Genomic DNA, 15,723 nt, shown 5'->3' on the forward strand with positions numbered 1-15,723 from the left:
TGTATTAATAATTAGTTTGTACCCGAGTATGCCAAATGAGCAGTCATAACTGAATGAGTAGATTTTTAAATATGTGCATCATGTTTTGTACATGTAATAAAAAAAATAATTATATGTACAAATTCTTTAAATCTGCCACTGTTTGCACTGTTACACTTTACAAGTCTTTTTGCACTACTGTCATACTGCTGATATCTGTCTTGTATGTTACAAATGCCTTTTTATTTAGAACTTCAGAATGTTAACATATACAGTATGTAGATTAGGGCTGCAACTAATGATTATTTTGATAATCAATTAGTTGGGCGATTATGTTTTCGATTATTCGATTAATCGGATAAAACCTAACCGCTTCTTTAATTTGACATTTCGCTTATAACTATAAAAAAAAAAAATATCAGGGTTTTATGTATAAAAATAAACTTTTTAAAATGCAAAAGCCACATAAAGAGTTTAATAATCTTTAATTTTGACATTTTAAACCTTAAATGAAATGTAGTATATAATATATGTGTATATAGTATACAATATATATTATGTAGTATATATTATATGTGTATATATATATATATATGTATATATATACACACACACACACACTCAACAAAAATATAAACGCAACACCTTTGTTTTTGCTCCGATTTTTCATGAGATGGACTTAAAGATCTAAAATTCATTCCAGATACACAATATTACCATTTCTCTCAAACATTGTTCACAAATCAGTCTAAATGTGTGATAGTGAGCACTTCTGCTTTGCTGAGATAATCCATCCCACCTCACAGGTGTGCCACATCAAGATGCTGATCTGACATCATGAGTAGTGCACAGGTGTACCTTATACTGCCCACAATAAAAGGCCACCCTGGAATGTTGGAGAGAAATGGTAATATTGTGTAACTGGAATTAATTTTAGATCTTTAAGTCCATCTCATGAAAAATCGGAGCAGAAACAAAGGTGTTGCGTTTATATTTTTGTTGAGTGTATATAGTTAAAAAAAAATACACTATATTCAGTTGATAAGATATAAACAGCTAAAGTAATGTAATTTTGTATAATAAAATGATGTATGCATAAGTAAAACCACAGTAAATTACAAGTTAACTTTGTAGTGGACTATAAAAAAACTGTAGAAAAGCAAAAAGCTAATAGTCACAAATATACTGTTATTTGCATTCGCTGAAAATCACAACAATCACTAAATGTAATATTCTACTGTTATTCGCACCGTTTAAATTAAGCTAACCATTTAGCGCCATTTAACTTATTACTATTGCTCGTGAGGTGATTGCGCAATGTGATGCTCGCGAGTAGCACGTGAACAGATCTAGCGCGACTGTCCCGAAGTTAGCAAACAGTTTAAACTAAAAGCACTTCAACTTTTACACGATGAAGAGATACAGTTTTTACTGACCCTGCTGACGTTTCGCCATCCGTAACACCAACACGTTTTCTTTTTAAGTGTTCGTGCATGACATGCCATGAAAGCTCGGTCTTGCATAGCGTGCAGGTTACCGTCTTCTTAGAGGCGTTTAATGTAAATCACTCCCATACCTTGGAGGACTCGGGGCGCGCGCTTTTTCCTGCCGGCGCTCCTGTAACCTCCATTGCGCGTGCGGCTGTGTATCTGTGTGTATCTGTGTATTTGTGCATCTTGTGGTCGCGCGCCTCAGTGACGTGAGCAGCCCAACTAATCGATAACGGCATTCGTTGACAACGAATTTCATTATCGATAATTATCGATTTTATCGATTAGTTGTTGCAGCCCTAATGTAGATATATATTTGCATATTAATAAAACTCACTGTTTACATTTACTCAGATGTATATAAATTTAGATGGTTACAAGATATGTTCACTTGGTTTATTTCTGTCTATTTATTACAAGTACACTGCAGGTACCTTCATACAAAAATCAGTCATCATACAAAAATCGGCTGATATTTTTATACAAACTTTCTATATTGCATTGACAATGTAAACACTTAATGAGAGGGAAGAGAAACAGTATTTCGATTCCACTGTATGTCTGCACATATGGTGGCACTGAAATAAAAACCTTGAGCTCTTGAATCTTTAGACAAGTTAAAAAGTTACAAAGTAACACACTTCTACAGTGCGTATGCATTTATATACACATACTTAAAATATGTATTTATTAAAGTACCATATTTAAAAAGAAAATATGTACTGTTAATATAATATGTACTGTATGTAAATATGTATGTATATATGTATATTTGTTTGTGTACTATATACATACACATTCATTAAAGAACCCTGCTCTCATACATGTGTATACACTGCCAAATTTCATTCATATTATATAAAATACTTTATAAAATATGCATTATTGAAAAGAAAACGTACCTTTTGTTAGGGCTTTAGTTTGTACCTGAGTATGTAAAATGAGCAATCATAACTGAATGACTACATTTTAAAAATGTCATCATGTTTCAGACAAGTTAGAAAGTAACACAGTGCATATACACATACACACACACACACACACACACACACACACACACACACACACACACACTTCTACAGTGCATATCCTCATTTGCATTTTTAAATGACATGTTGAGATAATAGAGTACACAGAAACTTTTCAGTGGAACTAGTCAGAAAAGAAGGCTTCAGTTTGTTATGGAGCATAAAGATTGGACTTTGGGACAATTGGAAAAAGGTCACGACATGGTTTGATGAGTGCAGGTTGACCCTATTCCAGAGTGATGATCAGTGTAAGAAGGGAAGTGCATGAAGTGAAGCACCCTTGATGCATAGTGGCCACTGTACAAGCCTTTGGAGGTAGTGTTATAATCTGGGGTGATTCAGATCAGTTATTGTGGCATAAAAAATTCAGTCAGCATGATATCAATGTACTGAGTGACCAAGGTATCAGATTAGTGCATTTTATTTTCCTGATCGCGCAAATAAATTTCACGACTCAAATTGTGAAAGAGTGGTTCTGGGAACATGAGGAATCATTTTTACACATGAAGTGGCCACCACATTGCATGCCCTTAATCAAAGCTAAAAACGGTTGAACGAAATCTTAGAGTGTGCAATGTTTTTTTTTTTTTTTGGCCAGGAAATGTATAGGCTGCTGGATGCTTTCCGTAGAGGCTGTATCCCATCATGCATCTGTGCTGTTGTTAATCACTTGGTTTTCGGCTGCCTCTGTGTTGATTCTCCGGTACTGCGTGTGGAAGAAGATGACGAAGGAGCATGAAGCTAAGCAGCACAATCCAGCCATCACCAGCACAGGCACTGTGTGCATGTGTATGTGGGCAAAGACAAAGAGAGAGAATAATCAAATGTGTTTAGCACTATAATGTTTATCAAGACATATCTGAGCAAACAACAGAGAAGTTTTCAATGTGGCATGTTCACTCTCACCCACTGCAGCTCTGCCTACAGTGAAGAGGAAGTGACAATGATACACAAACTGCCTCAAGTAACGTAGAACAGGCCATTCTAATATTAACAACCTGGACTAGAATAACTATGTCCATTCAATTTATATTAGTAATGGATCATGCACATACTAAACATAAACATTAGCGTTTGCTGTATTGTGCCCATATTTGAGTGCAATACTGTTAATAGTACCTGCAGCCGTAGTGCTATACAAAGAACATCCACAGCCAGCTTATGGTTTCTATGTGGTACCACCCATAGTAATCTCATGATAAACTTAAGGCTGTTCATGTGGGGTGATTCTACGTTTCAATTAGGGGTTTTTGAGTGATGAGAACTCCAGCCTGACAACTAGCACCGTGAGAAAATGTCTCAAAATACAAGGGAGATGGATGCCCGTTTTTACTTTTCATACACTAATGAATTGCTGAGTGTGGACGGCGTGCATTACCCTACATCAGCTATGTTATCCCACATACTTGGAATTCTGGCCCTAGATGAGCACCTATGAAACCTACAATACTCTGAACTGCAAATTTGTGGGGTTTTTTTGTTGTTTTTTTGTGGTGACAGTGAAAGATGACTAAAATCTTTTACATTTACATTTTAGGCCAAAAATATGTAAACACCTGATCATACACCTATATATGGTTCTTCCCCAAACTGTTGCCACAAAGACGGAATCACACATTGGTCTATAATTTCTTTGGATGCTGTAGCATTGAGATTTCTCTTTATTGAAGTTATGAGGCGCAGACCTGTTCCAGCATGACAATGCCATTGTGTACAAAGCAAGCTCTTTGAAAACATGGTTTGCTCAGGTTTGCTCTAGAAAAACTGCACAGAGCCCTAAACTAGAGCACCAACTATGCACTTAAACTTCTCATCCAATTTCAGCCTGTTCTCACTAATGCTTTATTAGCTGAATGAGACAATTATTATAACAAGGTTATTATAACAGCAAAAGGGAACTAAACAGAATGGGATATCCACAGGACTTGTCTAACTCATCATGGTGCTTCTGGTTGGAGATCTCATCACATGAAGGCCTGCACGTGTGGTCTGCTTGGGATGCCTGTGGTGTCTGGAGATGGTTCCAATTGATCATGAAGATGGTCTTGGACCCGGTTGATGCAGACAGCTGTTGCATCAACTGTAGTTGCTCAATAGTTCACTCCAAAATTCTTACAGTTTTATTCCTGTGCTTTTAATAACAAAAGTGGACTCCATATTACCGCAAACACCTCTCCTGTTTTACTGAACATCCAGCCTCCTAACACAGTAGGATCTCCTAACTCCAGATCAACCCCTGCTATCTGGTATCACCCAAAATAAGGATGGGCTCTCTGTTGAGTCTGGTTCCTCTCAAGGATTCTTCCTATTGCCATCTCAGGGAGTTTTTTCCTTGCCACCGTTGCCCTCGACTTGCTCATCTCATTTCCCTAACTTAAACTTGTTTCTCTAATTTTTTATTTGATTCTGTAAAGCCTGCACGTGTGGTCTGCTTGGGATGCCTGTGGTGACAATGTAACCACTGAAGTGCCTGGTGTGACAATGACCACTGATAAAAGCGCTATATGAATAAAATTTAATTAATGTTCAGGTGTTCACAAACCTTTGGTTATAATAAATTGTATTTTGTGGATAAATCATTGTACTTGCTAATTGGCCTTCCATTATACTATATAATCAGTTGAAAGAGATGATATTAATGTATGCTGGGATATTCATTTAACCTAATTGTGTACAATCCAGTTCAAAAGCTGGATTGTACACAATTAGAACTGGATTCTAGCACACACAACACATGAATTAGGAGATTTCGGGTAAAAAAACAAAAAAAAGCTGAACTCCATCTAGCCAGAACTGAAACTGCACACCACTGTGACTGTGCACCACTCACCCATCCAGCTGAGGCTGGCATCATCGCCTGCAGCGCACACAGACAAAGGTGAGTCTATCAGTTTCGTCGTCAGGGCTTGTAAGAGTATGGTGTACACAATGGACTGGACCTGCCTAATAAAAATTTGGTAAGTGACCAAAAATTCATAAAGTAACACTTTTATATATATATTTAGGTCTTCATGGTGTGAGATGATTTATACCCTGAAATAAACACAAGCCCTGCTGATGTCGCCTCACCAACTGGGTAAGAGCACTCGACTGACAGCTCCATGGCAACTGGATAGGTGGCGAATCCGAATAAGCCGAAGAGAGCACAAACTGCTCCAATTATGACTTTCTGCTCCCCCAACTGAGAAACCTGAGAGAATTTGGAGAAACACTGCATGAGACAATTTCTAGTAAGTTGTAGGCCATCTGGAGGACTTTGAGCACTAGCTCGACAATCACTGCTGTTAGACAACTTACAAGAATTTTCTTTTGGAATCCAGTCATGCTAAAACAATATGACACCCATGTCCTAAAATCAACAGTAATTGGATAATTGTTCTCACCACTGCAAATGCGGTGCACAACAGAGACGTAAGGCACATGCTGATTTTTATGGATTCTGTGAACATCTTTGTTTTGTCCACAAAAATGCCAAGGAAAGCAGCTCCAAGCACCCCGAAGATGATAAAGAGAACGGCACACAACCCTGCAAAGTCCTGCCACAAGAAAACATTTCAATAGTTACCACCAGGTATAGGATGTTAATTTTCTATAACAGCAGTAGTTTTAGCAGTAGTTCTAGCTGTAGAACTAAAAGGAAAAACTGTGCTTTCTGGTTTCTAAGTAACAAACTAAATTGACTTTTCAAATTTGAGAGAGAGCGAAAAGAGAAGCTGGTCAAGAAACATTTTGCATACTTGTTCCTTTATTCATCTTCTATACCGCTTATCCTGTGTACAGGGTCGCAACATACATCAATCTCATGCCCTAGGTCTTCTATCCAAGAAGACCTAGGGCATGATGCGGGATACAACCCGAACAAGGTGCCAATTCATCGCAGGATTCGAATTGGGAACACCAATTAGCCTAATCTGCATGTTTTTGGACTGTGGAAGGAAACCGAAGTATCCAGAGGGTTTCCTTCCACCAAGCACAGGGAGAACATGTAAACTCCATGCACACAGACCCGAGGTGGGAATCGAATCCTTGGCCACAGTTCTAACCACTACGTCACCATGCTGCGGCACAATGCAAGCTGTGGCAAATTAAATAAGGGAACAGAATTATTGCCATCCTTCTTCCACTTTACTGTGCACTGCAAAATATATTTTGGCCCTAATTGTGTCTTATTCTATTTTAAGTGCTTGTCCATTTTTTTTTATCTTAATTACCTCCCTGACAGCTAATTAATAATGGTTCAACCTACACTTATCATTACACATCTGGCCACATTTCACCATGGAATAACAATGATGAATTTTCAGAATCTGACATCCATAACATAGCTATTAACAGATGCACCACTTTTGACCCAAAACTGTAATGCAGGACAATGGTGTAATTTTTTGCTCACAATCTAAATGTTTGTAATAAAAGCTTTAAATGTTGCTGCTTACTGCTGGGCTGCCATTGGACCAGAATTGCCCTTGCCAAATTGGTACTTATGTCCCCAAACTTAAACATATTTGGCTATCGGTGTTTTGCCTTTTTCTACAGTAACTGATTTCTTCCAGTGAAAAGTGGATTTTTAATGCAACCCACTGACCTCTTATGTTGTGACAAGCAACACTGTAGTGTTTTGAGAATGTGAGCAATAGAAACTGAATTTCAAGCTTGACATTTGGTTTGCATTCATTAAAAAAATTATGTAATACATTATATAACAATTAAACATAACATTTTAAATATGAATTAAAATACATAAAACTTTTATCAGTTACCTTTACAAGACCATGCTACTGTTATCAAGATATTCTATCATTGTTTGGGGAAATATGCTTTACTGTGTAGAACATTTTTACAAACTGCACGAATTATTTTAAACAATAACTTACATTTGGGTAACCTTTGACACAGAGAATCTGCTCGAGAAGTGTGGCGAAACAGGTGAAGATGCCGACACCTGAGCCAAAACACACCAGCAGGATCATATAGGCTTTATTTTTCAACAGCTGCAGGGGGGAAAAAATGGCACTTTTAGCAAAATTACAGTTTCTTCTTGGCTTTACTCTTTTTATTCCTCTATACAACCACAGACTAATAGCTAAACACTATTAAAATAGGAAGTAGGTGTGACTGAAAGATTACTTTTATCATAATGGTTCATAAAGATTTCCTTTACTATTTTAAAATACTACACTGTGTTTACCCTTTTAATTCCATAACTGCAAAGTATGTGGACAATGCAGATCTATGTACACGTAAAAAATTTTTTACTTCTATGTACACGTACAATCTTTTTAAGGGCAACTTGAAAATTATATATTTTTATTTTATTTATGAATCTTATAATTTCATGTTATATATGGTAATAGGCCAAATGATACATTCATAAAAGCAAATTTTCTTCCTTAAATATTAGCTCCCCTCTGCAAAATCCAAAACCTCTTGAACTCGTTAAATATAATTAAAAAACCACAAATTTTCTTGACATTCAGATTTAATCAATGAAACACTGATTTTTTTTTATAGTTTGTTAGTCCATTTTCTCTATTTTACCTCCTATTTTTAGCTATTTATTTGTTTTGTTGGTTTACTCTGTCTATTGTCATTATTTATTTACAGATTTTTTTTGTTAAATTTGCTTATACTGTTTATCTTTTATAAATTTTTTGTTCTGTTAACTGTGGATAGTGAGTTGTATACATTTTTTTACACCTGAATGTTATACCTTTATTCCAATTTCGTCACTGTAATCTGTAATTCTCTCATCTTTTACTCATCTTCTAGACCACTGGAGCCTATCCTAGTAGACATAGGGCCATGTGGCAGGGTACACCCTGGACGGGTGACAATCCATCACAGGGCACACACACATACACATACATACACTCACACTCTCATTTACACACTAAGGCAATTTTGGGAACGCCAATTAGCCTAATCTGCATGTCTTTGGACTGTGGGAGGAAACCGGAGTACCCTGGGGAAACCCATCAAGAGCGGGGAGAATATGTAAACTCCATGCTCACAGAGACGGGAATCAAACCCGGACCACTACACCGCTGTGCCTCCTAATTTGTTATTCTTGTTATTTAAATAAACTTTCTTTTCCTTTCATGTTGTCTAGGTCAGTTAAATATTCTCATTTAATTTCATGTTCTACTAAAATTAGAATAAACAAAGATCGTCCCTGAACAATGTTAACTATAGAGGGTATTACAAGTAGACAAGTAATACACTGTAATACACAGTACCTTATAATTATATCTGTACTCAGCACTAACTTTCTTATATATATATTAACATATTTCTAACATCATTGGAGATTAAACCTAGTGATACAAAACTACTAAATATTAACACACAGTGTTACAATAAAAAGCAAACTTACAAGCAATGCTTTCCAAGGCTGACACGTATGCATTAAGGATACATTTATTAGCAGGCTAGTTGGTTTATGAAGTGCTGCTGATTCAACATTTTTGACATGTTTCATTATTCAACATGCTTAAACAGAGTAAGTATGTTAAAGTATAACATGGAGCATTACTGGCTACTGCCTGGCATGCTAATACACAGGGTTCACTGAGAGTACCAATAATTCTGAAGTGGACGTTAAGTTATAGATTCATCGTTACCTTTTCCTTGTGATTTCATTCCGATTAAGCATTCTTAGCTTTTCAGTTTTTGATTGCCAAAAAAAATAAGGATGTGTGAAGGACTACGCACAATGACCTATAACACTTGACATGGAGCTTGAGAAATGTTCTTAAGTGGAAAAAAAGCATTAAATGTGTCTGCATGTATTAGCCTTTTCTTTAAAGGCTTAAGGAAAGTATATCTAGTATTAAATATATAAATGTGTATGTAGTACCAGTTTAATCCCTTGAAAGAAAGGCTCGGAGCTAGAGGTGTCTGCACTGGCAGAAGGTGGCGTTGGGGGAACGCTCTCCCGGATGCCCACTGTTGCTAGGAAACAGACGACGATGGCAGGTATAGCATATATAAGGAGCTGCAATGGTGACTGTGTGTTAGTTTAAAGACTAAAACAGAAAACACTGGTACTTTTACATTTGGTTATTACACTTTTTTTATATTTGCACATTAATGGATATACGGCATAACTGCAAATAATACGAGGGGAGTTCAAGTCAAACTGGGACTTTTGATAGTGCACAATAACTGAATACCCTTATGGGAGTAAAAGCTAACTTTATTTCCTTATATAATCACAGCTCGCGACCCTTCCGTAAGCTGGTGGCAAGTTATCCATTGTTTTGCAAGGATAAGGCGTTCCACTTGCTGAAGGTTCATGAGAATGAATGCAGTGAGCCATCTTGGCTGGGATTGACATTCACAGATGTATGGCCTTCATTAAAAAGTTTGTGCCATTCAGATGTTTTACTGTGGCAATTGGTTTTATTTGTAAGTCCCGGTTTGACTTGAACGCACCTTGTATGTTGTACTATTAATAATAATTGATTGATTTCTTACCAGCATGAAAAAGCTGTTGCTCCTACTAATGATGATTGGGGAGAAGATATTAACGAAAAGCAGTCCAAGGGGATTTGCTAGGAAATACATTTAGTTAATATACGTTAGATACGTAGCTGTTTCCTAAAACACCAAAACTGCTAAATAGATACCCACACATTGAAGCGATCATGTTAGCTGTAGCGCGTTGGTGCTCAGGGAACCACAGTGCTGACAGTTTGGTAGGGGAGAAGATTACCAGAGGCTGGGCCAGAGAGCACAGAGTCTGCCCTGCCATCACCACGGGAAACATGGTATTCTCCGGCAGAGAGCTGAGCACTCCCACAACCCTGACAACACCGCCGGCCATGTTGAGCCACGAGCCCAAAATCAGCTGTAGTAACAATCAGACACACAGAAGCCTTATACACATTTTTGACTCAGATATAATCAATAGTATGAACAAGTCATAATCCTTAATCTACACATCTTTCCGATCAATATCCCTGTAGTTACTGAACAATTCGTAGCAATTGCTTTGAGCTTAATAATAACCTAAGACTTTTTTTTTCTCTTTCTGACTGGGTAATTGTTATAGTACTTTGGGAACTGCTTTTAAATTAAACTGATAGTGGAATCCCTTTGCTGTTTAAAAAAAGGAGGCTGGATTGTAGCTGTGCTTACGGTGGGCCGTAGTCCCAGTGTATCCAGCATCCATGTGGTGATGAAGCTCAGAGGGATGGCCACCACCATGTAGACCACAGAGAGCCAGTTGACCTGGTCCAGAGTCACATGCAGATGCTGTGCTGTCTGATCCGCTACTGGGGCGAATGTTAGCCACAGCTGCAAAAAATAAAAATAAAATAAAAAATACATAGAGATTCACCAAACATGTTATTAACAGTGATGTTAAATCCTGATAATAACATGCAAAAATAAAACAAAACAATAAGGAAAAAAACCCTACAACATAATTTGAATAAACAGTTTATTCATCTCATCATTTAAACAGTATATTTGCTGTAGCAGAATAATCCGTATTACAGCACTCAGTTTGTTAAATTAGACATCAATAATTCTTTCTCATAGCCACAGTAGTGTAAAACAAAAGTTTCACCAATGTGTCTAATTGTTAAAACAGTAAACATAATGTGAAACTTGAAGCACATGCTCACATGATTTGATCCTGATGACAGATCTGCATTGTGCAGAAGGAAATTTATGGTCAGCATTACACGCTATCCTTCCCTATTTACTAAACATGCTGATGTCAGGACAAGCACTTCTCTTTACAACAGTTTCCCAATCAATAGATTATAAAAATATGCACTTCCCAAAATGTTTATCCCCGGGGCTCAACCTTGGTCCAGTGGATCATTTCTTGGATCCTGTAGAACACTATCTAGAAAAAGCTGCCGTAATCATAAAGACTGTCCTTTTCTGATCCAAGTCTGATTGTTTTCTTTATGTCATCCTAGGGAGATTTTCCTTGCCACTATTACATCTAGCTTTTCCATAAAGGGTTCAAAATCTAAATCCAGAATTCTGTAAACCTGTTTAGTGACAATATACAGAGGATCCCAAACAATGTATACACAATTCAACAATCGTTATGTATGCACTTGTGCCATCAGCACCTGGACGCAACACACGTTTGCTTGCACACGTATGCTTTTTGAGGATGTTAAGCAACACACTATGATGTCATTCAATATAATTTCATTCAGGACATTATTAGCCAATTTTTTTTAGGATTTCACTTAATGTGATGTTACTCATATATGACACAATACATTATATAACTATATAATTATATATAACTAAGGACGTTTTTGCCATATGTTTAAGGACATGCAATGGCTGAACTGTTGATCCCTTCACAATTTTGCATCCTCGATGTTTTGATATATATGATCGGTTCGGTGGCAATCGTATAAATCCTAAATCATATAAAGGAGGAGTATATCGCAATCCATTGCATGCGTTTTGCAAACAACCCAAAATATCTGACCTCCTGTTGAGTTGAGCCTATTAACTGTTCAGCTCAATGAGATGTCGAAGTGTACCAAGTTTTACATGCATACGGTATGTGCAAGTACTGTATGTATGAGCTATGCAGCAAAATCTCCTGTGCGAACTGAATAAATATTACAAATTTAATAGCTGACCAATGAGACTGCACAGATCCAGTACAGTCCGGTGCAGGACTCCATTCAGTCAATTACAATAGCAGCATTGTCTGATACGCCAGCAAATATAAAAAACGTATTTGTTGGACATACTGATGTACTGTACATTTTTTATGTTATAAGTGAACTCTGTTAAACAAATCTGGTAAATTTTATTAATCCAAACTTTATATGTGTTTCATTTTAATGGATTAAAGAATTTTAGTAGTTACTGTGCACTTTTCCATAAACTTTGCAAGATAAACACCTTGCTTTTAAAGTAATGGTGTTGGAATGAGCTGCGAGTGAAAACCTCTACAGCCACTGATTAAAATCAAATCACTAACCACTTATTATTCACTTTGTAAATACAGATAAAGCTGAGCTGTTAAACATAAAACCAATGGCTCTGTTACCTTGTGAGAAGCATTTATTTTTAGATTCTCTTAGAGAAAACAGTCACTGCAGATCAATATTAAGTTCTGACTCAGACTTTATCCTATGATGAAACATGTCTATCGTGATGATGGTGATTACTTCCATGATGACTCGACTCCATTAACACAGCATGAGAATAAGAAAGAATAGTTTAAAATATATGAATATTATGTAAATCATATGTCAAGGCTTTCTGAACCGTCAGATATTATTCGATTCTGGACTGACTTATTGTATGGACACCGCTTTCCAGCACTAACACTATCAAGAATAGCATCATTCCTCCATTATGGTTTCAGAGCTGAGTAATATTTTTGTCAGGACACCTGATGCTGTTCTGGCAATTCCAACTGCCCAGACACCTCAGTATTACACTATGTTAGTTTTTAATTTTTTCTATTTTTGACATGGTTCCATATAACCAATACTATATTTGTACACTATTTGGTAAGAAACAGTTGACTCAACAGTTGAGCACTGATGCCTCCAGTATGGGTGTTTTATGAATTTTCTCCAAGTACCCCAGTTCCTATAGTCTAAAAATGTGCATTGTAAGCTAACTGATGTGTTCCTTGTGACCTGCTACCATATACATCATAAGCAGTATGGAAAGTGACTAAACGAACAAGGGCATGCTTTCATAACCTCTAAACTGGGCTCCTGCTGTTTCTATAAATCTGTCCTGCTGAACACCTCTAGCAGTATATTCCATCCTAAGCACTTTGCTCAGCTGAAGCAGGTCTGCTATTAATCTTGAGAATTGCTTGCAGTTCAGTCTGTGAAAGTGTTTTTATTACTCACAAGAGTGTTCAAGTAAATATTAGGAATGCTCTATAGATGCTGATTGTAATTGATTTGTAATTGCCTTTGGTTTAGACTTAAATGATTGTGCATTTTGATATAAAATTGAACTTTCATTTATACTTTTTTTGTTTTATATTATATGTCAGGCAAGTTGAAAACATGTCAATAAACATGACAAAGTGGTTAATTAAAATGCAAGAATGAACTAATTACTAAAAAAATTATTTATTATTATTTATTTATTATATTTATTATACTTCTTTAATGCTTATCATGTGTATAGGGTTTCGGAGATGCCTGTAGCCTTTTCCAGGAAACTTTGGGCACAAGGCAAAGACCAAGGCACTTGGACAGGGTGCCAATCCATCACAGGGCTCACACACACATCCAAACACTACAGGCGTGTCTTTAGACTGTGGGGGGAAACCGGAGTACCCGAAGGCATTCCACTAAGCACTGAAACACACAGACCCAAGATAAGAATCAAACCCTCCATTTTGGAGGTGTGAGGCCACAGTGCTAAGCACTACGCCACCTACTCTGTAGATGCTGATTGTAATTGATTTGAAATGTAATGTAAAAAAAAAAAAAGTAAATGTCAGGAATCGAACCCTCGACGCTGAATCCACAGTGCTAACCACTACGCCACCATCCTGCCTGATTATTATGATAATGATTAATAATACTAGTACAGTGGTGTACCATTGAACCATTAGTACAATGGTTGGAGCTACACATGCTGCTCCTGTGCTTCCAGTGATCCAGACCCCATCTTCCCTTTACCCCCACTGATTCATACCTATGCTGAACTGGAATTCATGTTAATTTAAAGAATTTCTGTCATATTGAACTTTCAGCTGCATAACACACATGATGTTATATCATCTCTATCTGTTATCACCCAAATGAGGATGGGTTCCCTGTTGCGTCTGGTTCCTCTCAAGGTTTCTTCCTATTGCCATCTCAGGGAGTTTTTCCTTGCCACCGTCGCCTTCACTTTTGGCTTGCTCATCAGAGACATTTCATTCATCATTCATTCATCTTATTATTATCTAGACACATTTTTCTCTCTCACACACACTTTATTTATTTTATTTATTATTATTATTTTTGTTTTTTCTTTAATTGAAATTGAAAAAAGAATTTCTTTTATTTTTATGAAGCTGCTTTGAGACAATGACCATTGTTAAAAGCGCTTATAAATAAAATTGAATTGAATTGAATTGTGTTTAGGGGCGGAGCTTATAAGGTTAAACGACTCATTTGAAACCTAACGTACAATCACTACATCAAGTGACTTTTCCATTCTTAAAATGTTGTCGGACAACTTTTATTTATGCTGATGTGATAAGAATGTGTACAGACAGCACTATTGAAAGTAGTAGTTTGGACTCAACAATTTCACAAAGTGATTCCCAGTCACTCACCACTGAGTTAGAGCAGTTGAGCACGCAGAGCACCAGCAGTATGAACCATCTCCTCCCGTACACTCGGAACTCCGGCGCTCTCCTACTCCTTCTCTGTGTGGAGTTACATTTAACTTCCGAGGAGTCGGTGTCAATTTCTCCATCCTCCATGGAGCAGCTGTAAGTGGGAAGCGCTGAGACTCAATCACAGCCAGGCAGTGGGTTGAACACTTCAAGCGCAAGAGTCGTTCAAAGTCTTCAACTAAACCTGCCAACTCATATTTAGTAACTCATAAGAGTAGACTCAGTAGGTTCAGTATACAGTATGTTGCTCACCCCACTGCCAGCTGTAGAGTCAGGTAAAGAAAGGGAAAGAAGCAGCCAATAGAAGAGGAAGGCAGGCGATTATGGCCACGCCCTTTCCCTCGTGACGTGTGAGTCATAGTGCCGGGGTGAACGCACAGCGGGTGGAAGTTGACGCCGGCGCGTGCGTGTGCTTTCTTTACCTTGTACGTACTGTATGCATTTAGGTTGTTTCAAGTTACAGCTTCGTACAAAACATGAAATATGTATTCTGCAACAAAACAGCTAACCAAGGCACCCACAGATCATCAAAAATCTTTTTATCCACAACATTAAAACCAACACTGATTGATTACCTAGTTACAGTGGCACTTGCCAAGTTAAGCTCAGCCTTTATTCATCATACTGTATACAGTATATTACTGCCCAGTGAAATTCTTTTGTTAGAAAGGCAGGGGTCAGACAGAGTTAAGGGTCTTGTTTAAGGGCCCAGCAGCAGAAACTGATAGAGCAAGGGCTTGAACTGCCAACCTTCTGATCATTAACTCAGAGTCTTAACACATTGAACCTCATGTGTTCCATCCAGGAATCAAACCACAAGACCGCAAGAATGAGAATCTTGCATGATACCACAACACCAGTGGCACAGGAG

The 15,723-nt window shown here is 37.3% G+C and overlaps 1 protein-coding gene across 2 annotated transcripts; it reads right to left on the reverse strand.

Moving 5' to 3' along the window:
• Nucleotides 1–1,779: 1,779 nt before the first annotated feature.
• slc49a3 (solute carrier family 49 member 3) lies at nt 1,780–15,122 on the reverse strand. Of its 2 annotated transcripts, none has more exons than XM_053491247.1 (10): nt 14,790–15,122; nt 10,637–10,795; nt 10,130–10,346; nt 9,974–10,050; nt 9,354–9,491; nt 7,372–7,488; nt 5,881–6,033; nt 5,530–5,687; nt 5,328–5,440; nt 1,780–3,274 (listed from the first exon to the last, which is right to left on the reverse strand). In XM_053491247.1, the coding sequence occupies exons 1-10, from the start codon at nt 14,937–14,939 to the stop codon at nt 3,141–3,143; spliced, it is 1,416 nt and encodes a 471-aa protein (XP_053347222.1). In that variant the 5' UTR covers nt 14,940–15,122; the 3' UTR covers nt 1,780–3,140. The 2 variants fall into 2 exon arrangements, 1 of the variants encoding a protein (XP_053347222.1); XR_008357567.1 differs by having other exon boundaries at nt 3,136–3,274; nt 5,328–5,436.
• Between the last annotated feature and the right edge of the window lie 601 nt (nt 15,123–15,723).

This window comes from Clarias gariepinus, chromosome 2 (assembly GCF_024256425.1).
Source record: "Clarias gariepinus isolate MV-2021 ecotype Netherlands chromosome 2, CGAR_prim_01v2, whole genome shotgun sequence".
Classification (NCBI taxonomy): Eukaryota; Metazoa; Chordata; class Actinopteri; order Siluriformes; family Clariidae; genus Clarias; species Clarias gariepinus.

Coding starts and splice junctions, on each gene's coding strand:
- slc49a3 (XM_053491247.1), bottom strand. CDS start 14,939: ATGGAGGATGGAGAAATTGACACCGACTCCTCGGAAGTTAAATGTAAC. Junction 10,051..10,129: donor TAACATGATCGCTTCAATGT/GTGGGTATCTAT, acceptor TGTATTTCCTAG/CAAATCCCCTTGGACTGCTT. Junction 6,034..7,371: donor GTGTCAAAGGTTACCCAAAT/GTAAGTTATTGT, acceptor TTCTTGTGGCAG/GACTTTGCAGGGTTGTGTGC.